The 25206-nt window shown below is 47.6% G+C and overlaps 1 protein-coding gene across 1 annotated transcript in view; it reads left to right on the forward strand.

The window, feature by feature from the left end:
- The window catches only part of TIE1 (tyrosine kinase with immunoglobulin like and EGF like domains 1), a 177877-nt gene that overhangs the window by 88441 nt on the left and 64230 nt on the right, over nt 1-25206 (forward strand). The window contains exons 10-14 of the mRNA XM_069227791.1: nt 316-474; nt 14094-14231; nt 14771-15061; nt 21880-22170; nt 24365-24558. Coding sequence (XP_069083892.1) covers nt 316-474; nt 14094-14231; nt 14771-15061; nt 21880-22170; nt 24365-24558 — 1073 coding nt within the window. The remainder of the gene's footprint in view (nt 1-315; nt 475-14093; nt 14232-14770; nt 15062-21879; nt 22171-24364; nt 24559-25206) is intronic.

The following is a 25206-nucleotide window of genomic DNA, read 5'->3' on the forward strand; positions in this document are numbered from 1 at the left end:
CTGCTGCCTAGAACATGTCTCCTAAAGGAACAAACAATGGCTAGTTGCCCATGGCCTGCAGTTATCCCTTTGTGGTTGGTACTGGTGTTGTATACTTTGTGTTGTGAACACGGTTTCTTCCATAGCATGCTGATATGTAGTGTAGAAGCAAATTGTAACACCAGTTGCTTTCATCACACGTGTTGTTGGTGCCTCTTTGCAAGTTGCAGATTGCTTGTTGTGGATGGCAGACCAGGAGAGAGCGGTGAAGTGTGTGGAGGTGGTGGTGTGACTGCTGAAGGATAATCCACCGCTGATCCTCCTCTTTTTCCACAGTGCCTCCCACGCCTCTGTCTCCGCCCGCCCTCCTGTTGAGGCAGAGCCGGCAGCTCGTGGTGTCCCCCATGGATCGCTACTCTGGCCACGGCCCCATCACTTCCGTCAAGCTGCTCTACAAGCCGAGGGACAACGGCGCGTCATGGTCCTCCATCGTGTGTGAGCATCACCTCTACTTGGGCTCAGCAATGGGATTTGTCAACAGGGGGTATAGGGTTGGGCTTGGCATTCCTTTGTGTGATTCGATGTTAATGATGGTTTCTTTGTATTAATTTACACTAACAGTGTGTGTGTGATGACCCAAACCCTATGGGGTACCTTTACAAATGAACCTAACCCCTAACCCCTCCCTCTAACCAGCAAGCTTATTCTTTTAATCCTGCTTCAGGTCTCTTTCAGGAAATATGTGTGATGCTTTCTTGTCATTAGTCACAGTGACCGCTTCCAGATTATTCTTTGCAGGTCCTTGGTCACAAAAATCACTTTCAGATTATTTATTTCAGCTCATTGGCCTCCGTAATCACTTTCTGATTATTCCTTTCGGGTTATTGGTCACTCTGATCACTGTCACGTTGTTCCTTTCAGATCATTGGTCACTGCAATCACTTTTAGATCATTGTTTATAGATCATTGGTCACTGTGACCATTTTCGGATTATTCCTTTCAGATCATTGGGCACTGTAAACAGTTTCGGTGTTCATATTCCTTTCAGATTATTAGTGACTGCAATCACTTTCAGATTGTTCCTGAAAGATCATTGGTCATTGTAACCATCTTCAGATTATTCGTTTCAGGTGGGTCACTGTAATCACTTTCAGATTATTCCTTTCAGGTCATTGGTCACTGTAATCACTTTCAGATTATTCCTTTCAGGTCATTGGTCACTGTAATCACTTTCAGATTATTCCTTTCAGATCATTGGTCACTGTAATCACTTTCAGATTATTCCTTTCAGGTCATTGGTCACTGTAATCACTTTCAGATTATTCCTTTCAGATCATTGGTCACTGTAATCACTTTCAGATTATTCCTTTCAGATCATTGGTCACTGTAATCACTTTCAGATTATTCCTTTCAGATCATTGGTCACCGTATTCACTTTCAGGTTGTTCCTTTCAGATTATTGGTCACTATAGACACTTTTAAACATACAGGGTCCATGCAGGAGCCATCCTGAACTTTGGCCTGCGTCTGGGAGGTTGTCTTATTGGCTGAACGTTCCTGCTTTATATCATGGATTGTGTGAAATTGCAAAGGTTTGCTTCTGCTTTTTTTTAAGTGTTTTTTTTTTCAAAATTTACAAATCTTATTGAAGGGCATTCAGGCTACGAAGTTTTAAAAATTCTTCGAAAATATCATGGTATAGTAGGATCTGTAGGAAAGGACCACGGCAAAACCTAATTTTAGTGGAAGAATTCTCTAGAAAAAAGTTTTTATGTGGTAAACCATTCTTTAAAAAACTTTATTTTTCAGGAATTTGAAGGTGAAGTTAAGGGTTTGTGGAGCTGGCAAACATTACTACTTGCAGATCTGTCAACACCGCACACGCTTGAAGGAAACATTTGCGCATTCCCCTTGGGCTCTAGCACGCGTTGGATACCTTTCCTGGCTTGAGAGTGGTCTAAAGATGATCTCTGAGCTCAAATTGTGGTCTTTGGGTCAAGGAGTTATTGAGAGTAAAGCTTTATTAAAATGAGATTGCTCTGATTAGTGACTGTAAAATGTACATATTCAGTTTCATTCAAAGCTAACTTGGTACTTTGTTGTGACTGACAAGGCAGATACAGTAAGCATTTTCAGTGATGTTATCACTAGTTTTAATCTAAGTTTGGTGTTATGTCGGTTAGTGGTTGCCTGTGAGGGCATCTTGGTACCTGTGCTGACCGACAGGTCTATGATCTGGCGAAAGAAAGGACCTGGGATTCTGGTGATGACAGCGCTGGCCACTTCCGTTGAAGTCCTCTGCCCCCATCGATATTGTTAGGTTGGTGCATGGGGTGCTTGCGGGTAGGTTAACTGTCTGTATTGATTTCTGTTTTACCCTGGCTTGAACGTCAATCATGCACTTGTCCTTATTACTGGAATTATAGTTCATTGTTTCCAGAAATGGACAAAATGGTTTGCCCTATCAAGTGATCTGGATTATGTCAATGAATGGGTCATGACGTCCAGATTAACGCTGAAGAACATAGATTATAGAATGCCAAGTAGTCAACGACTAAATGCCCCCTTGTGCTCAAGAAGCTATCTAGGATAAAGCTTGTAGCTGTCCTTTCCTAAGGCCACTTGGGTTTGAATTTTACAGTTGACCAATGAATTCTCTGAGCATCTCTTTGTGGGCTGTCTCCATTATTCAGGTGTAAGGATAACGCCATTTGACGGTTATCCCGCTCGGATAAAACTGTATACTGGATCCAAGCTGTACCATACGCTTATCAGCAGTTGTTGCTGTTCATTCATTGGTGATATTTTCAAGCCCTAGGCTTAGTTTAAATTGGACAGAAGAACAGATACCTGTTAGTCTCTTGTGTTTCTCACTATGTGCTCTGTGGGGTGGAGGGGAAAGGCCTCTGCTCGCGGATTTGAAAGATTCTGCAAGGGTTCTCATTTCGGCATCAATTTTATCTATAAACAACAACTGCACAGGTTTTTGACACACGAGCCCCAGTGATCAACAGATCCATATGCACATGTCCATTTGATATATCGCCCAAGTATTCAGCATGTTCCAGAAAGTCTGCTGATCACCAATATTGATTCTAAGATATATCATTGTGATAAAATCCCCTATACTCGCTTTCTCTCAGCGAGTATCCACCGGTGAGGATACCTCTTCTTTGGAAGTTACCCTCCCTACCCTCCTTACCTTGTTTTTATTTTTTCATCAAACCACAATTCTTGCAACCTCTTCTCTTCTTACAGGTAGGACGGCAGCATCACCATGGGGACGGCCATGATACAGTAATGCGACGCCATGACCTGTGCGTTTTTTGTTTATGAAAGGGTCTCCCAGTGGATCCTGTTTTTTGGTTTCTTTATTGGAGGTGTTTTTACCCCTCACCCCCAACTCATCCTTACTTTTTATTTTATTATTATTTCCCATCTGTTTCATTCATGCTGCCTCAGCCCGCAAAGGTGAACTGCAGGTGGGGGATTTCCTAGCAGCGCATGACTTGCAAGCATTTACGTGTACCCCAATGCCACAAGCATAGACCACTTCCAGCAATGAGCACATCTCAAGTTGAAAATATGAAAATTTGGACAGAGAGGGGATCATACCCATTTGCTGAATTGTTCAGTTAAGGGTTTGACGTCACGCCAGAAGATTAACACCTGTTAAAGATGACCAAGGTGACATTTTTGAAGCAATTTCAAATCTGTGTCTATATTGAAGAAGGAAGGAGAAAGTTATGCTGCCTACAAGGTCCCTTCTCTTCCAGCGTAAAGGTCTCTGTGTCAGATCACCACAGAGGATGGTAATGGAAGAAAGACTTCATGAAGGGAGAAACCTTAGGGTCAGGTCGCTCCCACGTGAAAACTATTTGCAAAAATACATTCAACTTTAGTACCGTATTACTTGAAAAAGCAGCAGTTTAAAATGTTCTATAATGTGCGGTATTCGTCACTAAAATGTGTTCTGTGCATCACGTTCTTAAATGCTGGTTTACTTTGCATCTTCTGTCTGGATCTCATAGACTAAACGAGCATTTGCAATGTGTCTCGCGTTTGCTAGAGATAGAGCTATTACATCAGAATTGTAAATTCCTAACTGGACGTTTCTTGCCACATAAATTGAAAATGAAAAGTAAAACATTTGTCATAAGTGAGCCAATTGAAGGCGCCACGGCCGCCATGAGCGTGAGCATGCAGGAGAGACTCCAAAGGAAAAAGAAGTTTGCTCGCAGTCAAACGTATCGGCAAACGTGAAATTATCCATGTAATAGGGTCGATGGCCAAGGCGGTAAGAAAACTGCCCCAAGGGGGGACAAAGTTAAAGCATTTACCAATGATAACAAAGGATTTTGGAAAGGCAAGCCCATGAACAAGTGATAGTGATGGGTGTGTGGTGGGAGTGGTTAAAAGCCCACAGTTAGGTTACAGTATTTCAGAGCGCTTGCGCGCTCGACCTAAAAGCAAGTATTTTTTTTACATTCGTTCTTCTTAACTGCAGGCTGAATATTCAGCCACTGGGGACCACTCATGGATCTTTCTGGGAAATGTCTGGCATGAGGGCTGCACTCCCTCACACCTGACTGGTTTCAGCGGTAATCAGGGCTCTAGATCCCACGTCTGAGAGGAAAGACTGCTAAAGTGTCTGGCAGAAGGCCTTGATCCCTTCAAGTGTGGGGTCCAGGAGCAAGATCTGTCTTGCCTTCGTGATATGCAAACTTTGAAGAAAGGCCATCAGGGCCTTTTGAATTTATCGTGTTTCAGAAGCGACTGGCCTTGCTGGGCCAGCGATACCTGCAATTTGTTTCCCTCTAGTGAAGCTGGTGATCTGTGATTTTGGTGTCTGCAATTTTTGAAAGGTTCAATCTTCTACAAAGGGTTGAAAATAGAGTTGTGCCTTGTCTGTTCTTCAGACTTGTCCAGAGGCCCTGTCAATTACAGTAATATATGGGGGAAAGAGCCCTTACGTTTGCAAATAATTAAATTATGTCTGTAAATGGCTGAAACCTCAGTCTGACATTTAATGCTAATGCCTGTCGCACATGTGCCAATCAGTACAAACAAACCTAAGGCCTGAGCCCGGGCACAGAGACTTCTATGCCAGAGGTTGAGATGACCTTTTCAAAGTCAATGAAGTGTCAATTTATGATTAGAATAATAATAGCTATTATTAAGACACTGGTGGACAACAATATTTGTGGCCTTGGCCCCTCTGGTGATGGCATCGCTTGTGGTGATGGTACTCATGCGTAGGGCCGTATTGTCTTGTAAAACAGTGGGACTGACCTTTGAGAGGGCACTTTTCAGTAGTCAAAGTGGCTCACACAAAATCGTAAGCATAGTTGGTAAAGAAAATGAATTAAACCCTGCAGCCCTATTTTATATTTTGCTTTTTGCCCTTGGTGATTATAGTGAGGGAAGTGCCAAGCAAAAAAATCCCAGAAAATAAAGTAGGGAGATGCAGAGGAGCATTGCAAGTGTCACGTGTCAATGACGTGGCAGATAACGTCGCCGTAGACAGACGTCAGCGTGCCTGCCACAGTCTGTCCGATACATCATGGATGGAAGTCACAGCTGTGCAGTCTGTAATGTACTAACTTTTGTTAGTACACTTCGTGCAGATGGTATTGGGCGCATAAATAAATACACACAGTCTTTGCCGCTTCGTGGGGCCATGCGGTCTTCAAGGGCCTCGGCAAACGCTATTGCGCTCACGGTGCTCTGCCGATCTGCATGCCCGCCTCGGCCACTGCCCTTTTAGACCATGCCCCCGTTTATTTATATCACCGCTCTCTAACCCGAGAGCAAACCACTACACTCTAAACGAGAGGTGAAACACACCTCGGTACATCCGGGGCTCACCAACTCCTCACGAGTTGGAATCGCCCCCATAAGGACGGCCAGTGTCACGTGGTCTGTTTCGTAACAGACTTACGACACCACATTCCTCCAAAAAGATAAAAAACAAACAAAACAGCGCACATAACGTCAAACATCGACTTGATGGTCACGTAGACGGACTGATGGGCAAGGATTACTGCGCAGATGATATCTGGTGGCTTCAGCCCGACCTAATGCCGGAATAGGCTCCCCCGAACCATTTGGGGATTCCACTGACTCTACAGCGATAAGTCCTTCGTGACCAGTCACAGGAACGGGATGACCATCACCGCTTGTGGAGGGAACTGACGACGGGAAATCATCTCAGTGATCGACCGGTTCATCTGAAGATCCGCCCCCTGAAGGGAAGAATCGTTTAAACAGAGACACATTCCTCGTTATTATTTCTCCGTCTCGCCTTGCCACCACAGCAGACCCCTTCCAGGCGGATGACCACCCATGGAGTGGGGCTGTAGGTTGTGCGGAACTTACTTCCAGTAGAATGGTTCTTTAGCAACACAGCATCACCCACAGTGAGATCAGAGTGAGCTGACCGCCTGTGCACACTGGCACGCTGGTTAGAGACCAATCGTCGTTCCTGAGCTTGATCCGGACTGGGAGGTGGAGGCACCCAAGACGGGTGATGAGGTATCAGATCGGTCGAAACCCTCCCAAATGCCACATGACTCGGAGACCGGTTGGTCTGCCGGTAATTTCGCAGAAAGGAGTATATTGCATAATCCATCGTTTGGTGGTTGGCATGGGCAATGCAAATCACCTTGTTCAAAATCCTCATGAACCTTTCCACCTCACTGTTGGCCTGGGGCCACCTTGGGGTGATCCTCCGATGTCTAGTACCAATGTTGGCTAGATATTCTGAAAATTCACGACTTTGGAACGGAGGACCGTTGTCTGTCTTGACCTCTAAGATGATACCATGGGTGGCCATGACTTTCTCCAGACTTGAAATCACTACATCAGCCGTGAGGGAGGAGATAATCTCCACTTCGGGATACTTTGAAAAGTCGTCAATTATGACCAGTGTGTGTCGACCATCCGGCAGACTGCCAAAATCCAGACTCGCCAACACCCATGGACCTTCTGGAGCGGGCTCAGTCTCGACGGGCACAAGCCTTGGCGATTCTCCTGTGGCTTGGCACCAGATACAAGACCTCACCACTTTCTCCACCAGCTCATCCATGATAGGAAACCACACTTTGGAGCACAATCGACTTTTGGTTTTAACCATACCCTGATGACCATTGTGAGCGAGTTCCACCGCCTTACCTGTGAGACTCGACGGAAGAACTAATCTACTGCCGTGTAGCAAACACCCTCCCTCATCCATCGTGAGTTCGCCTCTCACATGAAATAAACTTTTGAGAATGCGCTGGGAGTCAGAGTTCAACAGAGGTAATTGCTTCATAATAGAGTGCCACTTGTTGTGTCGCACAGCCATTAGTGCTTTTTGCAAACAATCATCGTCATTGGTGGCTTGGACGATATCGGCCATTGACATCGGTAGTGGTCGGGATCGGTCAGTCACGTACCGAACATATTCTTCCGTTTCTAGTGCGTCCGACATCTTTACCTCTGAGGCTGTCCTGGGATGACGAGACAAGTAATCCGCCGGATTTTCCGCCCCTGGGTTATACTCCAGCCGACATCGATAGTCTTGTAGCTGTAGCATCCATTTTTCTATCCTCGGTGGCGGCTTTGAAGCGGTGCCATTGAATAGAGGTAGTAAAGGCTTATGATCCATGGTCACAACAAAAGGGCGGCCATAGACGTATATGTGATAATGTTTACAACCCCAGTGCACTGCTATGGCCTCCTTTTCTATTTGGGAGTATCGTTGCTCCTTTTCGGTAAGTGACCTGCTGGCATATATGCGACAGGGGACCATACTCCTCCCACTCGTTCTTGGAGCAATACGGCCCCTAAACCCTTCGGTCCCGCGTCGACAGCAATCTTGGTCTTTTTTTTGGGATCAAAGTACCTTAGCGTTGTCTCACTGGATAGCGCCTCCTTAATGGCTTCAAACGCCTTTTGTTCATCTGATTCCAGCCCCACGATTCAGAGGCTTTGGTTAACCTCCGAAGAGGTTGAGTAAGATTCGACAGATCTTTAATAAAACGGCCACAAAAATTGACCATCCCCAAAAAACTTCTGACTTCCGTGACGCTGTTGGGAGGTGGGGAAATTCTGATGTCATTCACCTTGGCCGGATCCGGGGCAACGCCGTTTGCAGAAAAGATGTACCCAAAAAATTGAATCCTGTCTTTCAGGAATTCGTATTTGCGGTGGTGAAGGTAAGTCCTGAGTCTCGTATGCGCTGAAGTACACTCTGAAGGCGAGAGTGGTGTTCGGCAATTGTGGGAGCATGGATGAGGATGTCGTCCCTAACGTTGATGGTTCCCGGCAGATCAGCCAACAGCTCCTGAATGACATTTTGGAATACCTCAGCAGCGCTGGATATCCCGAAGCTCAGCCGTTTGTATCTCCTCAGCCCGACATGAGTGGAGAATGTCGTGATATACCTAGATTCCTTGGCTAGTACTAACTGATGGTACCCTGATCGAAGGTCGAGCTTGGAAAACCAACGCGACTCACTGAGTTCGCCCAGGATGTCGTCAATGGTGGGGGTTAAGTGCCTCTCCCTTTTGATGGCGGCATTGGGAAGGCGCATGTCCACGCATATGCGGACCTCCCCAGGCTGTTTGGGTTTTCGTGCTACCACGATGGGTGACACCCAAGGTGTGGGCCCGATACCTTCTCAATAATACCGGCTTTTTCAAGATGATCTAGCTCCTTTTCCACCTGTGGCCTAAGGTGGAAGGCCACCCTCCGGTGTCGGAGAGCTACCGGCTGGACAGTTTTGTCAATGTGTAGTTTGATTTCACGGCCCCGAAGGCACCCAATCCCTTCGAACACTTCCTTGTATCTGGCCAGCAGGTCCGCCACAGATTCTTGATGAATGCTGAACGCGAAAGTAACTATTCCCAGTTCTTCCGCCGCCTTACAACCAAGCAGCATTCCTTGTCCCTCCTCCGTGACATACACTCTGGCCGGGATGGATTGTGAGCCATAAGCGATGTCTGACTGGAATGCCCCTAATAGGGCCAGGGGGGGACTTTGTCCGTAGGCGTAGACCCTTACTTTGGCTTTGGTCAGGGTCGGGGCTGGCACCATTCGCCGATATTCTTCTGCCGCCAGGAGGTTAATTGGCGCCCCCGTATCTACCACTGCAACAGTCTCGTGGGTGCCAATATGGACCTGACACCTTGGCAGTTTCGCCCTCCTACTGTCAGTGTTCCCTACCGTGAACATGGACCACATGCACAACATTGTCGTCCTCATCCATGTCGCTGCCATGTTCTGACTTGCTTGATGCTGTATTGATGGATGCGTTTCCTGATCTTGCTTTCTTTAATCGACACACCTTAGCAAAGTGGTTTGTCTTTCCGCAGTTGGACCACGTTTTGCCTCTCGCCGGGCACTCGAACGGTTTGTGTGTTCCCCCACAATATCCACACTGTCTCCCTTGCGGTCTGTTTGGCTTCGTCCTTTGTCTGTTTGCGGGTGCCATGACTGCATTGGTGGCCTCTTCCTTGATGGGATGCTGCAGGGCTGCCTCTATGTGGGATGCCCGAGCCTTCGATAGCTCCTTTGTTCTCCCCATTTGCAGGATGTCGGGCAGTGACTTTCCTGACTCTTCCAGTATGCGTTCCCTGAGTTTCAACGAAGAGCAACCTTGTATTATCTGTCCCCTTACCTCCTCCGTTTCATCAGTGAACCTGCATGAACTCGCTAGGTCTTTGAGCCGCAAATGGAATGCATCCAGTGATTCCTCCGCTTGCTGCCTGGCCTGCCGGAATATGAACCTTTCGTAGTCCGTGTTGGCCATAGGTTCAAAATGCCTGTTCAGCGCGGCAATGAGTGTGGTATGTGTTTTTGGGGTGTCCTCGACCAGGTTTTTTGATATTTTGTAGATGTCCTTTCCCGCTACGTGGAGTAACATGGCGCATTTTCAGCGTTTCCAACCTTTGTGGCTTCAAAATAGAGAAGTACTCTCTCTACCCACTCTTTCCATTTGGGGGCCTGCGCTGAGAGGGCACCCTCGACTATGAACGGCTCCACTGACGGTATGGCTGACATTGTGGTCTGGCGTTAGAACGGATGGCTCCAAAAAAGTTAAAGTTCTCTTTGGTGGCAGGGGAAATGCGTAACGTATCTGCACTGCGAGCTCCCTACTGTGCCAAGTGCATCACCTGATCAAGATGGGGTGGCTTAGGGTATCCCTCGTGTATTGTTCCAGAATTGAACATGTAGATAGACTCACTGGGCCGGTGAGGGTGCTAGCTGTGTCCCCATTTCATTTCAATTGAGGCAGTGTTTGTCTTTTTATCTCGCACCCCATGTCGCTGGGCAGTATTCTGCGGGCAACGTTTTTTTTTTTTCTTGAGGGAAGCTGCACACCTGTACGGCACGAGCACCACTTGATGAGTGGCTGCCGTCCTGGGTGCAGCTTTTCGCCGCCCGGGGAAACACCACGTTTTTATTTTTTCTTCACACGCGGCACGAGCACCACGTGTATAGCGGCCGCCGCCTTGCGTTAAACGAGATGAGCGCTGTAAACGCACTCTCCGTGCGAGCACTGCTCGCCGTTTTTCTTGTGTAGACCAGGATTATTCACTGGCGCAACAGCGCGGCTCCGTCCGCCGTCGTCGCCAATGTAATGTACTAACTTTTGTTAGTACACTTCGTGCAGATGGTATTGGGCGCATAAATAAATACACACAGTCTTTGCCGCTTCGTGGGGCCACGCGGTCTTCAAGGGCCTCGGCAAACGCTATTGCGCTCACGGTGCTCTGCCGATCTGCATGCCCGCCGCGGCCACTGCCCTTTTAGACCACGCCCCCGTTTATTTATATCACTGCTCTCTAACCCGAGAGCAAACCACTACACTCTAAACGAGAGGTGAAACACACCTCAGTACATCCGGGGCTCACCAACTCCTCACGAGTTGGAATCGCCCCCATAAGGACGGCCGGTGTCACGTGGTCTGTTTCGTCACAGACCTACGACACCACACAGTCTTTGCAACCTGAAACATAGTAATATTCCTGCCTTAGTATCCTGTGTTCACCCTGAAGGTGAAAGGTCTGTACCTAGAGAGGTTCAGCTGAACCCTAGATCTTCTGGAGTCTATACAAGAACCGCCTTTAAAGTGGGTCACCCCAGATTGTGCTGTTTACAGGGATGCGTGTGCACAAGACTCGGGCAGGAAACACTATATACCACAGATTCATTTCATGCCATCTCTTATCAATATATTCTTTGGCTTACATTGCCAGTTTCTCTGTAAGCCCCTCCCTCAGTGTGTCCCATGTGCACATGTGTTGTGTAAATATCACAGTCCAAACACCTGCAAGAGGTGGCTTCAGGGGGGTTGTTTGGGGTTTGGCACCCCCCATGTAAACCCATTCTTCACTTGATGGTGGGGTCTGCTGTCTCTGTGTCGGTTTTTATGATCCTCAGTCGAGAATGAAAGACAAAACAGAGACTTTTGATGTAAACTGATCTGGTGGCTGAAGTTCAAAATGTGAAACCAGATAACTTGGAATCAATACCGGCTTGGCCACTTGTCCACACTGTGTGATCCTAGGCAATCATTTTATTTTACATAGCCTCCTTTATACTTATTTTCACATATGAGCGAACCTTTAAAGATTTGAGCTCAGGCTGTGCACTGTACAAGCATCTCCTGTGTTTCATTTAATAGAAAATAATGTTACTCCATCTGTAATAGAAATCTAGGCCATATTTAGGGTTCACATGATTACTAAATTACCTATTAGTTCACTAAAGACATTATTGTCAGAAGGAGCCAGGAAGGTTTCTAAAAACTATCGTCTGCCTAGGCAGTCATATAATCTGATGTACTAAGGTGAAACGCTTTTGTATGTTAAAGAAATTCACTTTTTTTAATTTTGAAGAGATTGAATCATATTTTTGTATTATCTTTGATGCATGACATACATGGCAAACATTTTCATGCCTCACTTGGTGCATGGACTCTTAGAACAAAGACAGACCCATGGCTCACCTTGGGCTCAGCTCATACTATTAATTTGCCGGCAAGCTTTCCTCTGTATGTGAGTCAGGCTTACTACCTAGGCCATCAGCCATTTGCTGCAGCCCTGCCCACATGCACCAAATTGACAACTCTACCATCAAGGCTTCTTGTAGCAAAGACTAAGAAGTGTCCATGCAGTGAAAATACATTTAAAATAAGTGATCCCAGTGCAGGGATGCCAGGCCCTTGTATTGTATGTGACCGTAGTCATGAGTTCCCAGGAAGAACCACCATGTCACTAAGAGGTTTTAACTTTTTTTAATCAGGATATTAAATAAATATAGTGATCAGTTTAACAAAAAGTAGTAAATCTGCACCCATAGAAGTACTCCTTGAATGAGTGCAAATTTACCACATTTTGGAATTTGCAAACATTAGCAGTAACAGGCTTACAAGCTGTACCAGTCTCAAGTATCTAGTTTGTACTAGAAGTCAAACACCCAAATGGTGATGAGATGAATGTTGGCAAATACTCTAACAAGTGGCAATCGTTCGAAGTAGCATTCCAACCTATCATTGTTCGCCCACTGTAGACAGAGGCCCACCCGATACAACTCAGCACTTACCTGATCCTCCAGGAGTACCCCTGATGCCCACTGCTTTTTTAATTGGGAAATTTGAGATTCACATCCCCCAGATCTATCTGGCAAAGCCATGCCCCTACCTCTCCGAATCTGAGGCATGCAGGGAGGGTATAGGCACCATGTACATAGGGGTCACAGCTGACCGCTCCTAGCAGACTCCTGTGACGTTTATCCTCTCCTCTACTTCATTCTGACAGTGATTTTCAGGCTGGAAGGCTGAATAAAGGGCAAACTCAATGAAGCCTTGGCAAAGGTCGCTGGAGCGTACTGAACCTGTTAGCAGCAGGATTGCAGCTCTTTGTTTCATCTCATTCACGATTCTCGATTCTCCCTTTGACAATCCAAAATTAGTGATGCTACGTTTTGTATAATGCCTAGAAATTCATGATATTCATTTCCATCTATTTTAAGGCTAACATAAGCTTCTTTAAACTGCAGGAGAAAGCTGTGGGAGACAGCAACAGTGAAAACATTTCATATACACAAAGCATGCACATCACTTGCAAGAGTGGCGAAAGATTGCCCAACACACACAACGAGGGGTGTGGCTATCATTGGTACAGCAGTGCTTAATTTGTAAATAAGTACGCGCCAGGGCCCTCATCAGGAGGCCACTGCAGGTTGCACCTCGCATCTCCCCTGCCAACGCCGCCAACAACAGAACCAACACAACTGCTAATGAATATACACCTACAAGTGTGACATTTGAGGATATTCCAGCCCCCAACGCTATACGAATGGTTTGAATGATAGGTGTTAGCCATTTTTAAGGTATATTGAAATAATAAACAACTCTTGATGTGCTGATGTCTAAATTATATAAACAGCGCCACCATGTGGCAGACTGTCATAAGTGCTGTATTGACAATTAAGTGCTGGTGCAGAGCACCGGAAACCACTGGCTCAAATTAAGCATTGGGGTGCAGTGGCACTGGTACCGCTCTCCTTTTCTACTCAACAATGTTTTATTATCATGTTTCATTTTACACTTGGGAACAATCGCAAAATCCCTCTCAGGGAAGGAATGCTCTCTCACAGCATAGCTGTGAGGGATGATAGTGGCCCATGTGGGCAGTGCCAGTTCAAGAAATGGGCAGCACAAGTGGTAGCTGTGGGCAGAAGCATCTCAAGAACATCTGCGGGCACCTGTGCTTATTCTTTTAAACATCACAGTGGGAAATGTGCATTAGACCTTTTGGTGCATTAAATGCCCTTAAACCATGGATGCACTATTGACTTGGAAATGAATGACATGTACAAAACTGAAATTAAATCTTGTGAGTTCTGGTTTGAAGCTTTCTGTGTGGAAAGACCTTCCTTTTCAGTTTTCTGTGACCATCAGCCCTAGTAAATCTGCTGTCTAAAGACATGTATCCCTTGAGGTTGTACCTCCCTGTGCTCAGTTTGGTTTGTATGTCTTGTGCATCTTGTGCCCTCATGTGTGTTATTGTCTTATGTGGGCTTCATCTCTAACCCTGTCTGTGGTTTAAAAATACTCCTTTTAGTTGACAACAATGAAAACATCACCCTGATGAACCTGAAGCCAAAAACCTCCTACCTGGTGCAAGTGCAGCTGACCCGGCCTGGCCACGGGGGAGAAGGCCCTCGCGGACCCTTGGCCGTCATGGAGACAGATTGTCAAGGTAGGGGCTGGAAGGACAGAGGAAACCAGATTCTGGTTCCACCCTGCAGAATCTGGCGTGATGGAGTTCAGGGGGCCTGTGCACTTGCCCACTTTCACTGAGTGTCAGAGCCAGGGCTTTAGGATGATCCCACTGGCTCTGAATGATTCACTGTGCCTCGGCACTTGTTACATTGGTCACGGGTTCAACTCCACGACCATGGACTGGTTCCGCTGGTCCTTGGTTCATATTCTCTGACCAGACCCTTTACCACTGACGCTCAGTTATAATCCAGAACTAGGTTTGGTTTCCACTCTTCTTGGTTGATGTCTGTGTACTGGGGTTAATGTTTCTGGCTAGAGACGTTGGCTGTGCAGTTGGCTCTCGCTCCCATAGATGTGCCCTCTGCTGCTTCCACCTAGTACATCTTCATCAAGCTTGAGAGCTACTTATTGAAAGGGTGACCACAAATTTTGCCATCCTGCTCAGTCAGTGTTGTTATGCCATGTGTGTGCAAGCAGAACCCTCAGAGTGATGTCCTAAAATATGTCTTCATGCAGAACCCACCGTGAAGCCAGAGATTGAGGGGTACTCGGTTGAGAACTGGAACACGCTGCATGTCACCTGGCGCCTCCCGCACGGCACCTCGAGTGGCGATGGCTTCATTGTGCGCCTGTTCCACCCTGAGAAGGTGCTGATCCGCGAGGAGAAGGTGTCGTCCATGTATGTGCTCTCTGCCTTGATCCGTGACCTGGACTACAACAAGGAGTACAGCCTGGACGTCCTGGTGTATCACTGCACCAGCCAGGGACCCCCCTCCGACCCGCTGAAGGTCAAAATCAGCAGTAAAGGTAAGTCGAAACATGTCCACGATCCAAGGTCCAGTGCATGAGCCAATCTACGCGACAGGTACCGAAATGCAAGTTATATACATATCCTGAATAGGGAGCAGGTGTGAGGAAATCTGTGTGTAGTAACAATAGCAGCAGAGCAGGCGTGAACTGCACAGGGAGGATCCTCACCACAGAAGCAGTTCAGACATCCAGGGTACACATTGCAGGCACAGTCCATACATCCAGTCCATGCATTCGGTGTGTGGAATGCAGGAACAGTCCATACATTCAGTGTGCACACTGCAGGGGACAGTCCATACATTCAGTGTGCTGAATGCAAGGACAGCCTATACATTAAACGCACTTACTGCAGGGGCAGTCCATATACCTAGTGTGCTAACTGCAGGCACAGTCCATACATACAGTGTGCACATTGCAGAAGCAGTCCATACATCCAGTGTGCGCACTGCAGAAGCAGTCCATACATCCAGTGTGCGCACTGCAGGGGCAGTTCATACATCTATTGCACACTGCAGGGACAGTCCATACATCCAGTGTGCGTACTGCAGGAATGGTACATGCATCCAGGGTGTGCACTGCAGGGAAAGTCCATACATCCAGTGCACACTGCAGGGACAGTCCATACATCCACTGTGTGCACTGCAGGGGCAGTTCATGCATCCACTGTGCATACTGCAGTGACAGTTCAAACATCCAGTGCGCGCACTGCAGGGGCAGTCCATACATCCAGTGTGTGCACCGCAGGGACAGTGCATACAGCCAGTGTGCACTGCAGGGACAGTCCATACATCCAGTGCACACTGCAGGCACAGTCCATACATCCACCGTGTGCACCACATGGGTAGTTCATGTATCCAGTGTGCATACTGCAGTGACCAGATAATTCTCGCCTCAGTGCCTAATCTAATTCATGGGTCCCACTCTGCAACTCTGGGCAATAGCTTGCTTAATCTCCACAACGGCCCCAACAGCGGTTGGATGCCTGGCTTCACCCTGGGGGTGCTCAGGAGTGGGCGCCTCACAGGGAAAAGCCAGGAGGGGTTCCATAGCGGTATGAGTACAGCGCCTTGAGACCCTAATGGGTGAGTAGTGCGCTATACAAGTGCTAATTTACATTTACATTTACAGTTCAAACATCCAGTGTGCGCACTGCAGGGGCAGTACATACATCCAATGTGCGCACTGCATGGACAGTGCATTCAGCCAGTGTGTGCACTGCAGGGACAGTCCATACATCCAGTGTGTGCACTGCAGGGACAATCCATACATCCAGTGTGCACACTCCAGGAACAGTCTATACATTCAGTGTGTGCACTGCAGGGGCAGTCCATAGATCCAATGTGCGCACTGCAGGGAGGGTGCATACAGCCAGTATGCCCACTGCAGGGACAGTCCATTTGTCCAGTCTGTTTCGTGAAGGGACAGTCCATCCAGTGTGTGCACTGCAGTGGCAATCCATACATCCAGTGTGCATACTGCAGGGACAGTCCATACATCCAGCGTGCATACTGCAGGGACATTCCATACATCCAGTTTGCGCAATGAAGGATCAGTCCATCCAGTGTGCATGCTGCAGAGACAGGCCATACATCCAGTGTGTGCACTGCAGGGGCAGTCCATACATCTAGTGTGCACACTCCAGGAACAGTCTATACATTCAGTGTGTGCACTGCAGGGGCAGTCCATACCTCCAATGTGCGCACTGCAGGGACAGTGCATACAGCCAGTATGTGTGCACTGCAGGGACAGTTCATACATCCAGTATATTCAGTGAAGGGACAGTCCATCCATTGTGTGTAGTACAGGGTAGTCCATACATCCAGTGTGCATACTGCAGGGACAGTCCATACCTCCAGTGTGCACAGTGAAGGGACAGTCCATACCTCCAGTTTTCAGAGTGTAGTGTGAAGGCTTACCAGAAGAAAGAACAAGCTTCCAGTTGCAGATGGAAGTGGGAGGCCACCAGTGACAACAGAGGGGGCTCACACTCGTCTGCATGCATGGGGCACGTCTGCCATGGATAAGATCAGTAAATGATGAGTACACCTGATCTGTCTGGGTTGGGGCAAGGTTGAAGCAGACAGAGCCCCTGGAGTGCATGGTGTGGTACTGCAGGTCTACGCATGCGGCTCCTTTGTTACTCTGTCCTCGCCCCTACAACTGACTGAGAAGAAGGTCTCTGTGTCACTCACGCGAGTCCCCAGGGTGTGTTCGGCTGAGCCGGTGACCACCGCGCAGGAACAAGGACTTGCAATGACAGTGATGATCCCAGTGCAGGGTGGGTGTAGCTTTGCCTTGTTGCCTCCACAAGGAGGGTGTCCTTTAGGGCCTGTCCATTGGAGTATGGAGAAGGCTTGGCGGACTGAATCAGGCAAAGGTTTTTCAGCTTACTGTGCATCAGAGTGAGGTAAGGTTTAGGTACCCTTTGTGAGTGGATCCGTCAAACAACAAATCAAGGGGGAAACTAATCCAAGAGATCTAAGCTTCTGTCTGGCATAGGGTGTCCTGTCTCTCCTTCATTAGAGATGGCACTGTGACCTGTGATCAGGGTCTCACCAGAGTGGTCCTCTCTGTGCCGGTCCATCTACTCCAAGTCTGCATCTCACTCATGCCAAGCTGGAAAGGTTACATCCTTGCGGTGCAGCATCTCAGGGAGCCCTTCTTTGTTGTTCACAATATCTATGGACTTCACATACCAGGGGATGGGGAGTAGGTCACACTTAAAGAGCCACACGCGCAATCATGCTGTCATGTAAGACTCAGTAACTACAACCCTACTTGTTCTATGCAAGTTTGGGCTTTATTCAGCTGTTGGCAAGGTGATCTGTGAATTTAAACGAGCCGTAGGTCAAGGTTGGCATGAACTTGGCATTGATTACGCTACAAATGCCAGTAAGGTCTGGGCCGAGCATCTTTTAAAGCAATTTTTAGAAGCGTATAATCATAGAAAAGGAGATTTCACTGAAGGTGGACAGCTGTGGTTGATAAAAAAAAGATGCCCAGATACTTTATACTCAATACTTGCTCCAGTCTTGCATCATTGATGACAAATTTGGCTTTGCTGATACTTCCGGCTTCGCAGACCATATGCTTTGCTTTTTAATGGTTAACTAATGGATGGCACAACAGGAGTTGCTGTATTGACCATCAAAAGCCCGCATGTCAACAGCCTGAGCCTGGACTTCTTGACAGAGTTCACCATCAGCTTGGAGAAGTTGGAGATGGACAAAGCTTGCTGTGGAGTCATCATAAAGTCAGTAGGACCTGTGTTCCATCAGACCACGAAGGCGGATATGGGAGATGCTCAAACAGACACATTACAGCTCACTGATAGACCCCTCAGAGTCATTATTTGCTACTTGTAGCAGTTCATTGAAAGAATGCTTCTTTCAAGACCTTTATCTTTTTAGTCTGGTTCAAAAAATATATATTTTCAGTTAACACTAAATAGAAAATGGGAATGAGCCTTCAACATCTGTATCAGATTTTAAGTGTCATTCACACCCTAAAAGGATCAAGAAATCCAGCCAATGTTTTGGAAACCAAGACCTCTTGTACTGATTACTTAAAAGAGTTAGGGTAGAAAATTCAACACTTATTATGGGTGCATACCCTCCTCTTTTACAGAATGAGGTACTTAAAGACAAAACAGGGTGCACTGGTTGGTGTGTGAGAAGACGTCATCACTTTTCATCATTTCACACTAAGGATTCAATGTTCTACTGATATGGGCAGTAAATGGGACTTGTGAACATGAAAAGCATACTGGAGTTCCAGTCTTTTTTTAAACTCCTCCTGGCACCAGCAAAATCCAGTAGTTTGATTGGTTTTTGCCTTATTGTTCCATCAACCATGAAGCGTTATTCACATGTATTTTAGCACCAACTAAAAACTTCATTGTTGAACATCCCTTTCATCTTCCAGTACGACAGTAAATCCACTTTGCTACAAAACAAGAGCAAAGCTTAAACTGAGAACTCCAAAAACTGCGCAATCAGTGTACATTTGATGTTTTCTTCATTGGTTGTGTTTATCTTTAGTAAGACTTAGAATGTATCTGAAGTCCTTTCCAACACCCTGAGCATTAGCAGAACTACCACTTTCGGAAGGTGTATTCTACCCATAATATCCTGTGTCCAGCATGGTCAAAGTACTGACAGGCTTTTAAGAGGATTCAGTTGATCCTGTTCATCAAAATAAGCAACTTTAGAGTGACAGTACATGGTTCCTTGACATACAATAAGAGAATATCGAACTCCAGAGGCATAATATAGCCTTGTTTAGCAAAGAAGACCACTTTATTCCCTATGAGCAGATGTGCTAGCTGATCTAACAAGTAAGCAAATAGGATGGAAGACTGTGGATATTCCTGTTCCAATCCTCATTGAACCTGCCATGCTTCTTGAGTAAACTCTCTTGTTTCAGCTCAGCTTTAAGCTTCTTGTACAACAGTTTAACCCATGCCTGCATTTCAGGGCCAAAATATATCCTTATTACGATCTAGAAAATATGTCCTCAAGCTAGGGAATTGCTGTCCCAGCAGACTGTTGCAGGACAGTCACCCACGCCTTAGTCACGAGCAAGCTCAACTACGGCAATGCCCTCTACTCCGGCACCTCAACTAGGAACATCAAAAAACTTCAACTCATCCAAAACGTTGCCGCCAGACTCATTCTGGACCTCCCTCACCGAGAACACATCTCCCAGCATCTGAGGACCCTCCACTGGCTCCGGTCGAGAAGCGAATCACCTTCAAGCTTCTCACCCACACGTTCAAGGCCATACACAACGCAGGACCAGCCTACCTGAATCACCGCATCTCCTTCCACACACCCACCAGATCCCTCCTCTCTGCCCAAATGGCCCTGGCCACCATCCCTCACATCCGCAAAACCACCGACGGAGTACAATCTTTTACCTACACTGCAGCGAAGAGCTGGAACAACCTCCCCCTGCACCTCAGACAAAGCCTGTCACTCACCATCTTCAGGAAGAACCTCAAGATGTGGCTATTCGGATGAGCCCCCCCCCCCTTCAGCGCCTTGAGACCCTCATGGGTGAGTAGCTGCGCTTTACAAATACTGATTGATTGATTGAACTAATAGCTTATATTCCTTACACTACAGCGAGAGGGAATTCGAGGCTTGTTGCAGGCCAACAGTGTTGTGATCAAATAGTAACATATTGTCGGCGAACTGGAGGTGCGTGATGTGGGTACCTGGAAATTTGGGGAGAAAGGTTCTTACTGTGGCTAGTGCACTACTTATCACTGCTAAATAGACCCTGCTTTAGAACTGTGATGGTCCAAATCATTTGTGTAAGAACTCTGGGCCCGATTCACAAAGGTAAACTTAGACCAAAAGTCTAACTTTACCATGAGTTGACTTTTGATCTAAGTTTACCTTTGTGAATCGGGCCCACAATTGGCAGATACTTTAACTGTCATCCAGGTCTTTGGGCATAGGTTCATGATAACACTAGGTGAAGCCATTTTCAGACATTGTGCGCTGTAGAGTTGTATAAGTAAACCTGCATTTCTGTGCAAATGTAATAGTCATTTCAATTGAAAATGAAATGACCATGCATACATCACCCTACGCCCCTCCACTCGGCTCCACTCCACACCACTGCAGTCTACTCTGCACCACTCCACTTTACGCCACTGCACTCTACGCCACTTAACTCTACGCCTCTCTACTCTATGCCAAAGCACTCTATTCCACTCTAATCTACACTACTGCGCTCTTTGTCACTGCACTCTACACCACTCAAGTCTAGGCCACTACATTCTTCTCTGCACAACTGCACTCTACGCCACTGCACAACACTACACTCTACACCATTGCACTCCATGCTAATATACTCTGCGCCAATGCATTTTACTCTGTAAGACTCAACTCTATGCTCATGCACTCTACGCAAATCCAGTGTACGCCACTCTAATCTACTCTGTACTGAGGCACTCTATGCCACTGCACTCAACACCAATCTACTCTCTACGTCACTCCACACCACACTATGCCATTGCACTCTACCTTTTATCACTCCACCCACGTCACTGTGCTCTGAAACAATCTACTCTAAGCCACTGCACTTTCCGCCACTTTACACTACTCTTCTCCACTCTGCACCACTCCACTCTATGCCACTGCACTCCATGCAGTTGCACTCTATGTCACTGCACTCTACACCACTGCACTCTGTCACTACAATCTACACAAGTGCACTCTATGTCACCGCACTCTACACCACTGCACTTTATGCTGCACCACTGTACTCTACACCATTCTATGCCAATGCACACTACACCCCTGCACTCTATGACACTCTACTCTGCAAAACTATTCTCACTGCTACTGAAATCTATCAAACTCTCCTCTGTACAAGTGCACTCTATGCCAATGCACTCTACACCACTCTACTCTGCATCGCAGCACTGTATGCCACTGCACTCTATGCCACTGAAGTCCACACCACTCTACTCCGCACTACTGCATTCTATGCCAATGCACTCTGCACCACTGCAGTCTACGCCACTGTACTCTGCAATACTCTATGCCAATGCACTCTACACCACTCTACTCCGCATCGCAGCACTGTATGCTACTGCACTCTTTGCCACTGAACTCCACACCACTCTACTCCGCACTACTGCATTCTATGCCAATGCACTCTGCACCACTGCAGTCTACGCCACTGCACTCTGCAACACTCTATGCCACTGTACTCTACAACACATGCAGATCCCAAGTGGGGATTAAGAGTGTGGATTAAGACACGTAAACTCTGCAGTTGTGCTGTCTTCTCTTTGCCAGGTCCATCGCCGCCTCGAGACCTCCATGGCAGAGCCCTGTCTGAAAATGCGGTCCAGCTGACCTGGTTGCCACCCGAAGACCCCAATGGAGGAATCATTAAGTACACCATTGAGTGCCAGGCGATGGCAGTGCCCAGTGAGCAGAAGTGGGTCGATACCGACAGCGAAAACGAGACCCGGAAACTCATCGCTGGGCTGAACGCCAGCACTGAGTACCAGTTCAGAGTCCGCGCCAATTCTAAGATCCCAGGAGACTGGAGCCAACCCGTGAGAGTCCGAACCAACCATGAGGGTAAGACCGTTGGCACAAGGGAGGTGTGATCAAAGAGGGGGGCTGATCCCAATCCTGTGGCAAGAGGGTGTTAGGGTCCAGCAGTGCAGGAAGAGGGTTGAGGGAAGAGGGTGACTAACCCTTACCTTGTTTGCTAAGGAGGCCAGAATAGATGACCATTGTCTAGGGCTGAGGACAAGAGGTGTGAGTGACCCCAGTACTACTGAGGACTGGAGCTGGGATAAAGAGATGGGCAAAACTCTGAGGATGGACCACGGTAAGCAACGGAAGATGGGATCTGGCTCTGCTGGACTGGAGGGTGTGACCACCCCCCCACCCCCAAGCTGTGCAGCTGATTGTAAAACCTCTGTAATACAAAGTAAAACGCCGTTGGTGAGCTTCAACCAGCCTGGACAAGGCGCCTGTGTCTCACCTTCAGAACCACACAGGGACATCTTAAGGATTTTCGGGGTCCTTGCCCAAATGTATTTTGGGTGCCCCTGTTCAGAACAGCTTTGAATTTATGATCCAGTTTCAGCTCTTTCATGCCCTCTTGGCTCGGGTCACTGACACACTGGTCCACTGGTTTAGATCTAATATTCAGGGATAGTGATGTGTGGTTTCAATATTGTAACACAGCAGCAGGTCATTAATATCACTGCAGATAATCTCTGTGGCACCTTCAGATATGTGAGGTCCTTTTTTGATCTAAAGAAACTTTTTTATGGATGTTGCATGGAACATAACACATTTCTCTGCAAAATGTCTGTAATCGACTCTCACACATCACCCACATTAAAAATAAATTAAAGGAAAACGGTATTTAAAACAATCTGTTTAGGAATTATTCAAGGTCATCGGGCAAGACTCTCTGCAGAGCAGAGCTGGCTCTATTAGGGGCCCCATGAAAGGCCGGGGCCCTGAGCCATGGTCTAATTTGCCCATGCCTTAAACGTTTCTGGAACCACATAGAAAGCATTAACATGTCACCACCCTTCATGGACTCGACTCAGAGTCAAACATGCTCATTGGTAAATGCAAGTGTTGCTGGATGGTGACAGATTGCTCACACCAAGCTTTATTCTTAGAAGCTCCAGGTCTGAACTCCAAAGTGATGCAGAGTTTTTTTTTAGAGAGATGGGCAGTATGTGCCTCTGAATAGGTGTGTGAAATTTGTGTGAGTTGCCCTTGAAAAATTACGCAAAATTTCAGGAAAATTAAGGTTCTCTAAAAGCACATATGATGCGAACAGCAGCCGCTAGTGTGTTAGCTCAAGTTGTTCCCATGTTCTCAAGGTAGGATTTCCCTGCAAACACATTAAAATGTACACAACATGGGATGATGGCGCACCATCAGGCGTTTCACTTAATAAGAGAGGCTTTAAGTGACAGAATGTTACACAGCAATACACTGGTGGAATGACAATTACACCAGGGCGTAGTCTCAACCAAGAGTAGGGAAGAGCCAACAGCAAACAGAGGTACATATCAGGTGGGAACTGTAGTGCTATGACCAAATGCTGCAGGTCAGTTTTGAACCCAAGTTGGATAAACAGATGAAATAGCTCAGGTGTGAGCCATAGAGCTAGTCCAGGTGTCACCCTTAAAATGATTAAAAGATTGGGAAGCACCAGCTTGTACCCCTGACTGATGAATAGAAGGTACGGCAAGCCCCTGTAGTGATTGCTAGATGGTGCATTCCTGGTGTCATTCTTAAAGTGACGAAAAGAATGGGTTGGACCCCAGAGTGATGAACAGAAGGTACGGTCCACCCCTGTACTGATGACCAGATGGTGCAGTCCAGGTGTCACCCCTAAAGAGAAAAGAATGGATTGGACCCTGAGTAATGAATAGGAGGTACGGCCCACCCCTGCAGTCCAGGTGTCACCGCTAAAGTAAAAAGAATGGATTGGACCCCAGAGTAATGAACAGAAGGAAAGGCCCACCCCTGTACTGATGACCAGATGGTGCAGTCCAGGTGTTACCCTTCAAATGAATACAAGAATGGGTTGGACCACAGAATGATGAACAGAAGGAAAAGCCCACCCCTGGGCTTTTCCTTCTGCCCACCCAGATGGTGCAGTCCAGTTGTCTCCCTTAAAGTGGACAGGTTTTGATGCTGCAGGAGGGGTGGTCTCCTTGACTCCTCCAGGTAGACCCTGTTTATGAATAAAGCTCCTCCTACCAGTCACGTGCCTTCTCCTCCACCCCCACAGACCTGCAGAACCTCCTCCCCAGCATGGAGAGCCGGAGCCCGCAGACCTCACGAGCCAGCCCTAAGCTGCTGCTGGCCATCATCGGCTCCGTGTCAGTCACGTGCATCACCATCATCATCGCGCTGCTGGCCCTCTTCTGCATCAAGAAGAACTTCTTCCACCGACCACGGACCTTCACCTACCAGACTGGATCTGTGAGTAGAAATGACCGCTCTCCCCACCGCACCGCACTCCCACACTCCACCGGACTGGATCCGTGAGTAGAAATCACCGCTCTCCCCACCGCACCGCACTCCCACACTCCACCGGACTGGATCCGTGAGTAGAAATCACCGCTCTCCCCACCGCACCGCACTCCCACACTCCACCGGACTGGATCCGTGAGTAGAAATCACCGCTCTCCCCACCGCACCGCACTCCCACACTCCACCGGACTGGATCCGTGAGTAGAAATCACCGCTCTCCCCACCGCACCGCACTCCCACACTCCACCGGACTGGATCCGTGAGTAGAAATCACCGCTCTCCCCACCGCACCGCACTCCCACACTCCACCGGACTGGATCCGTGAGTAGAAATCACCGCTCTCCCCACCGCACCGCACTCCCACACTCCACCGGACTGGATCCGTGAGTAGAAATCACCGCTCTCCCCACCGCACCGCACTCCCACACTCCACCAGACTGGATCCGTGAGTAGAAATCACCGCTCTCCCCACCGCACCGCACTCCCACACTCCACCAGACTGGATCTGTGAGTAGAAATCACCGCTCTCCCCACCACACCGCACTCCCACACTCCACCAGACTGGATGTGTGAGTAGAAATCAGCCCTCTCCTCACC

The sequence above is a fragment of the Pleurodeles waltl genome, chromosome 4_1 (assembly GCF_031143425.1).
Source record: "Pleurodeles waltl isolate 20211129_DDA chromosome 4_1, aPleWal1.hap1.20221129, whole genome shotgun sequence".
Classification (NCBI taxonomy): Eukaryota; Metazoa; Chordata; class Amphibia; order Caudata; family Salamandridae; genus Pleurodeles; species Pleurodeles waltl.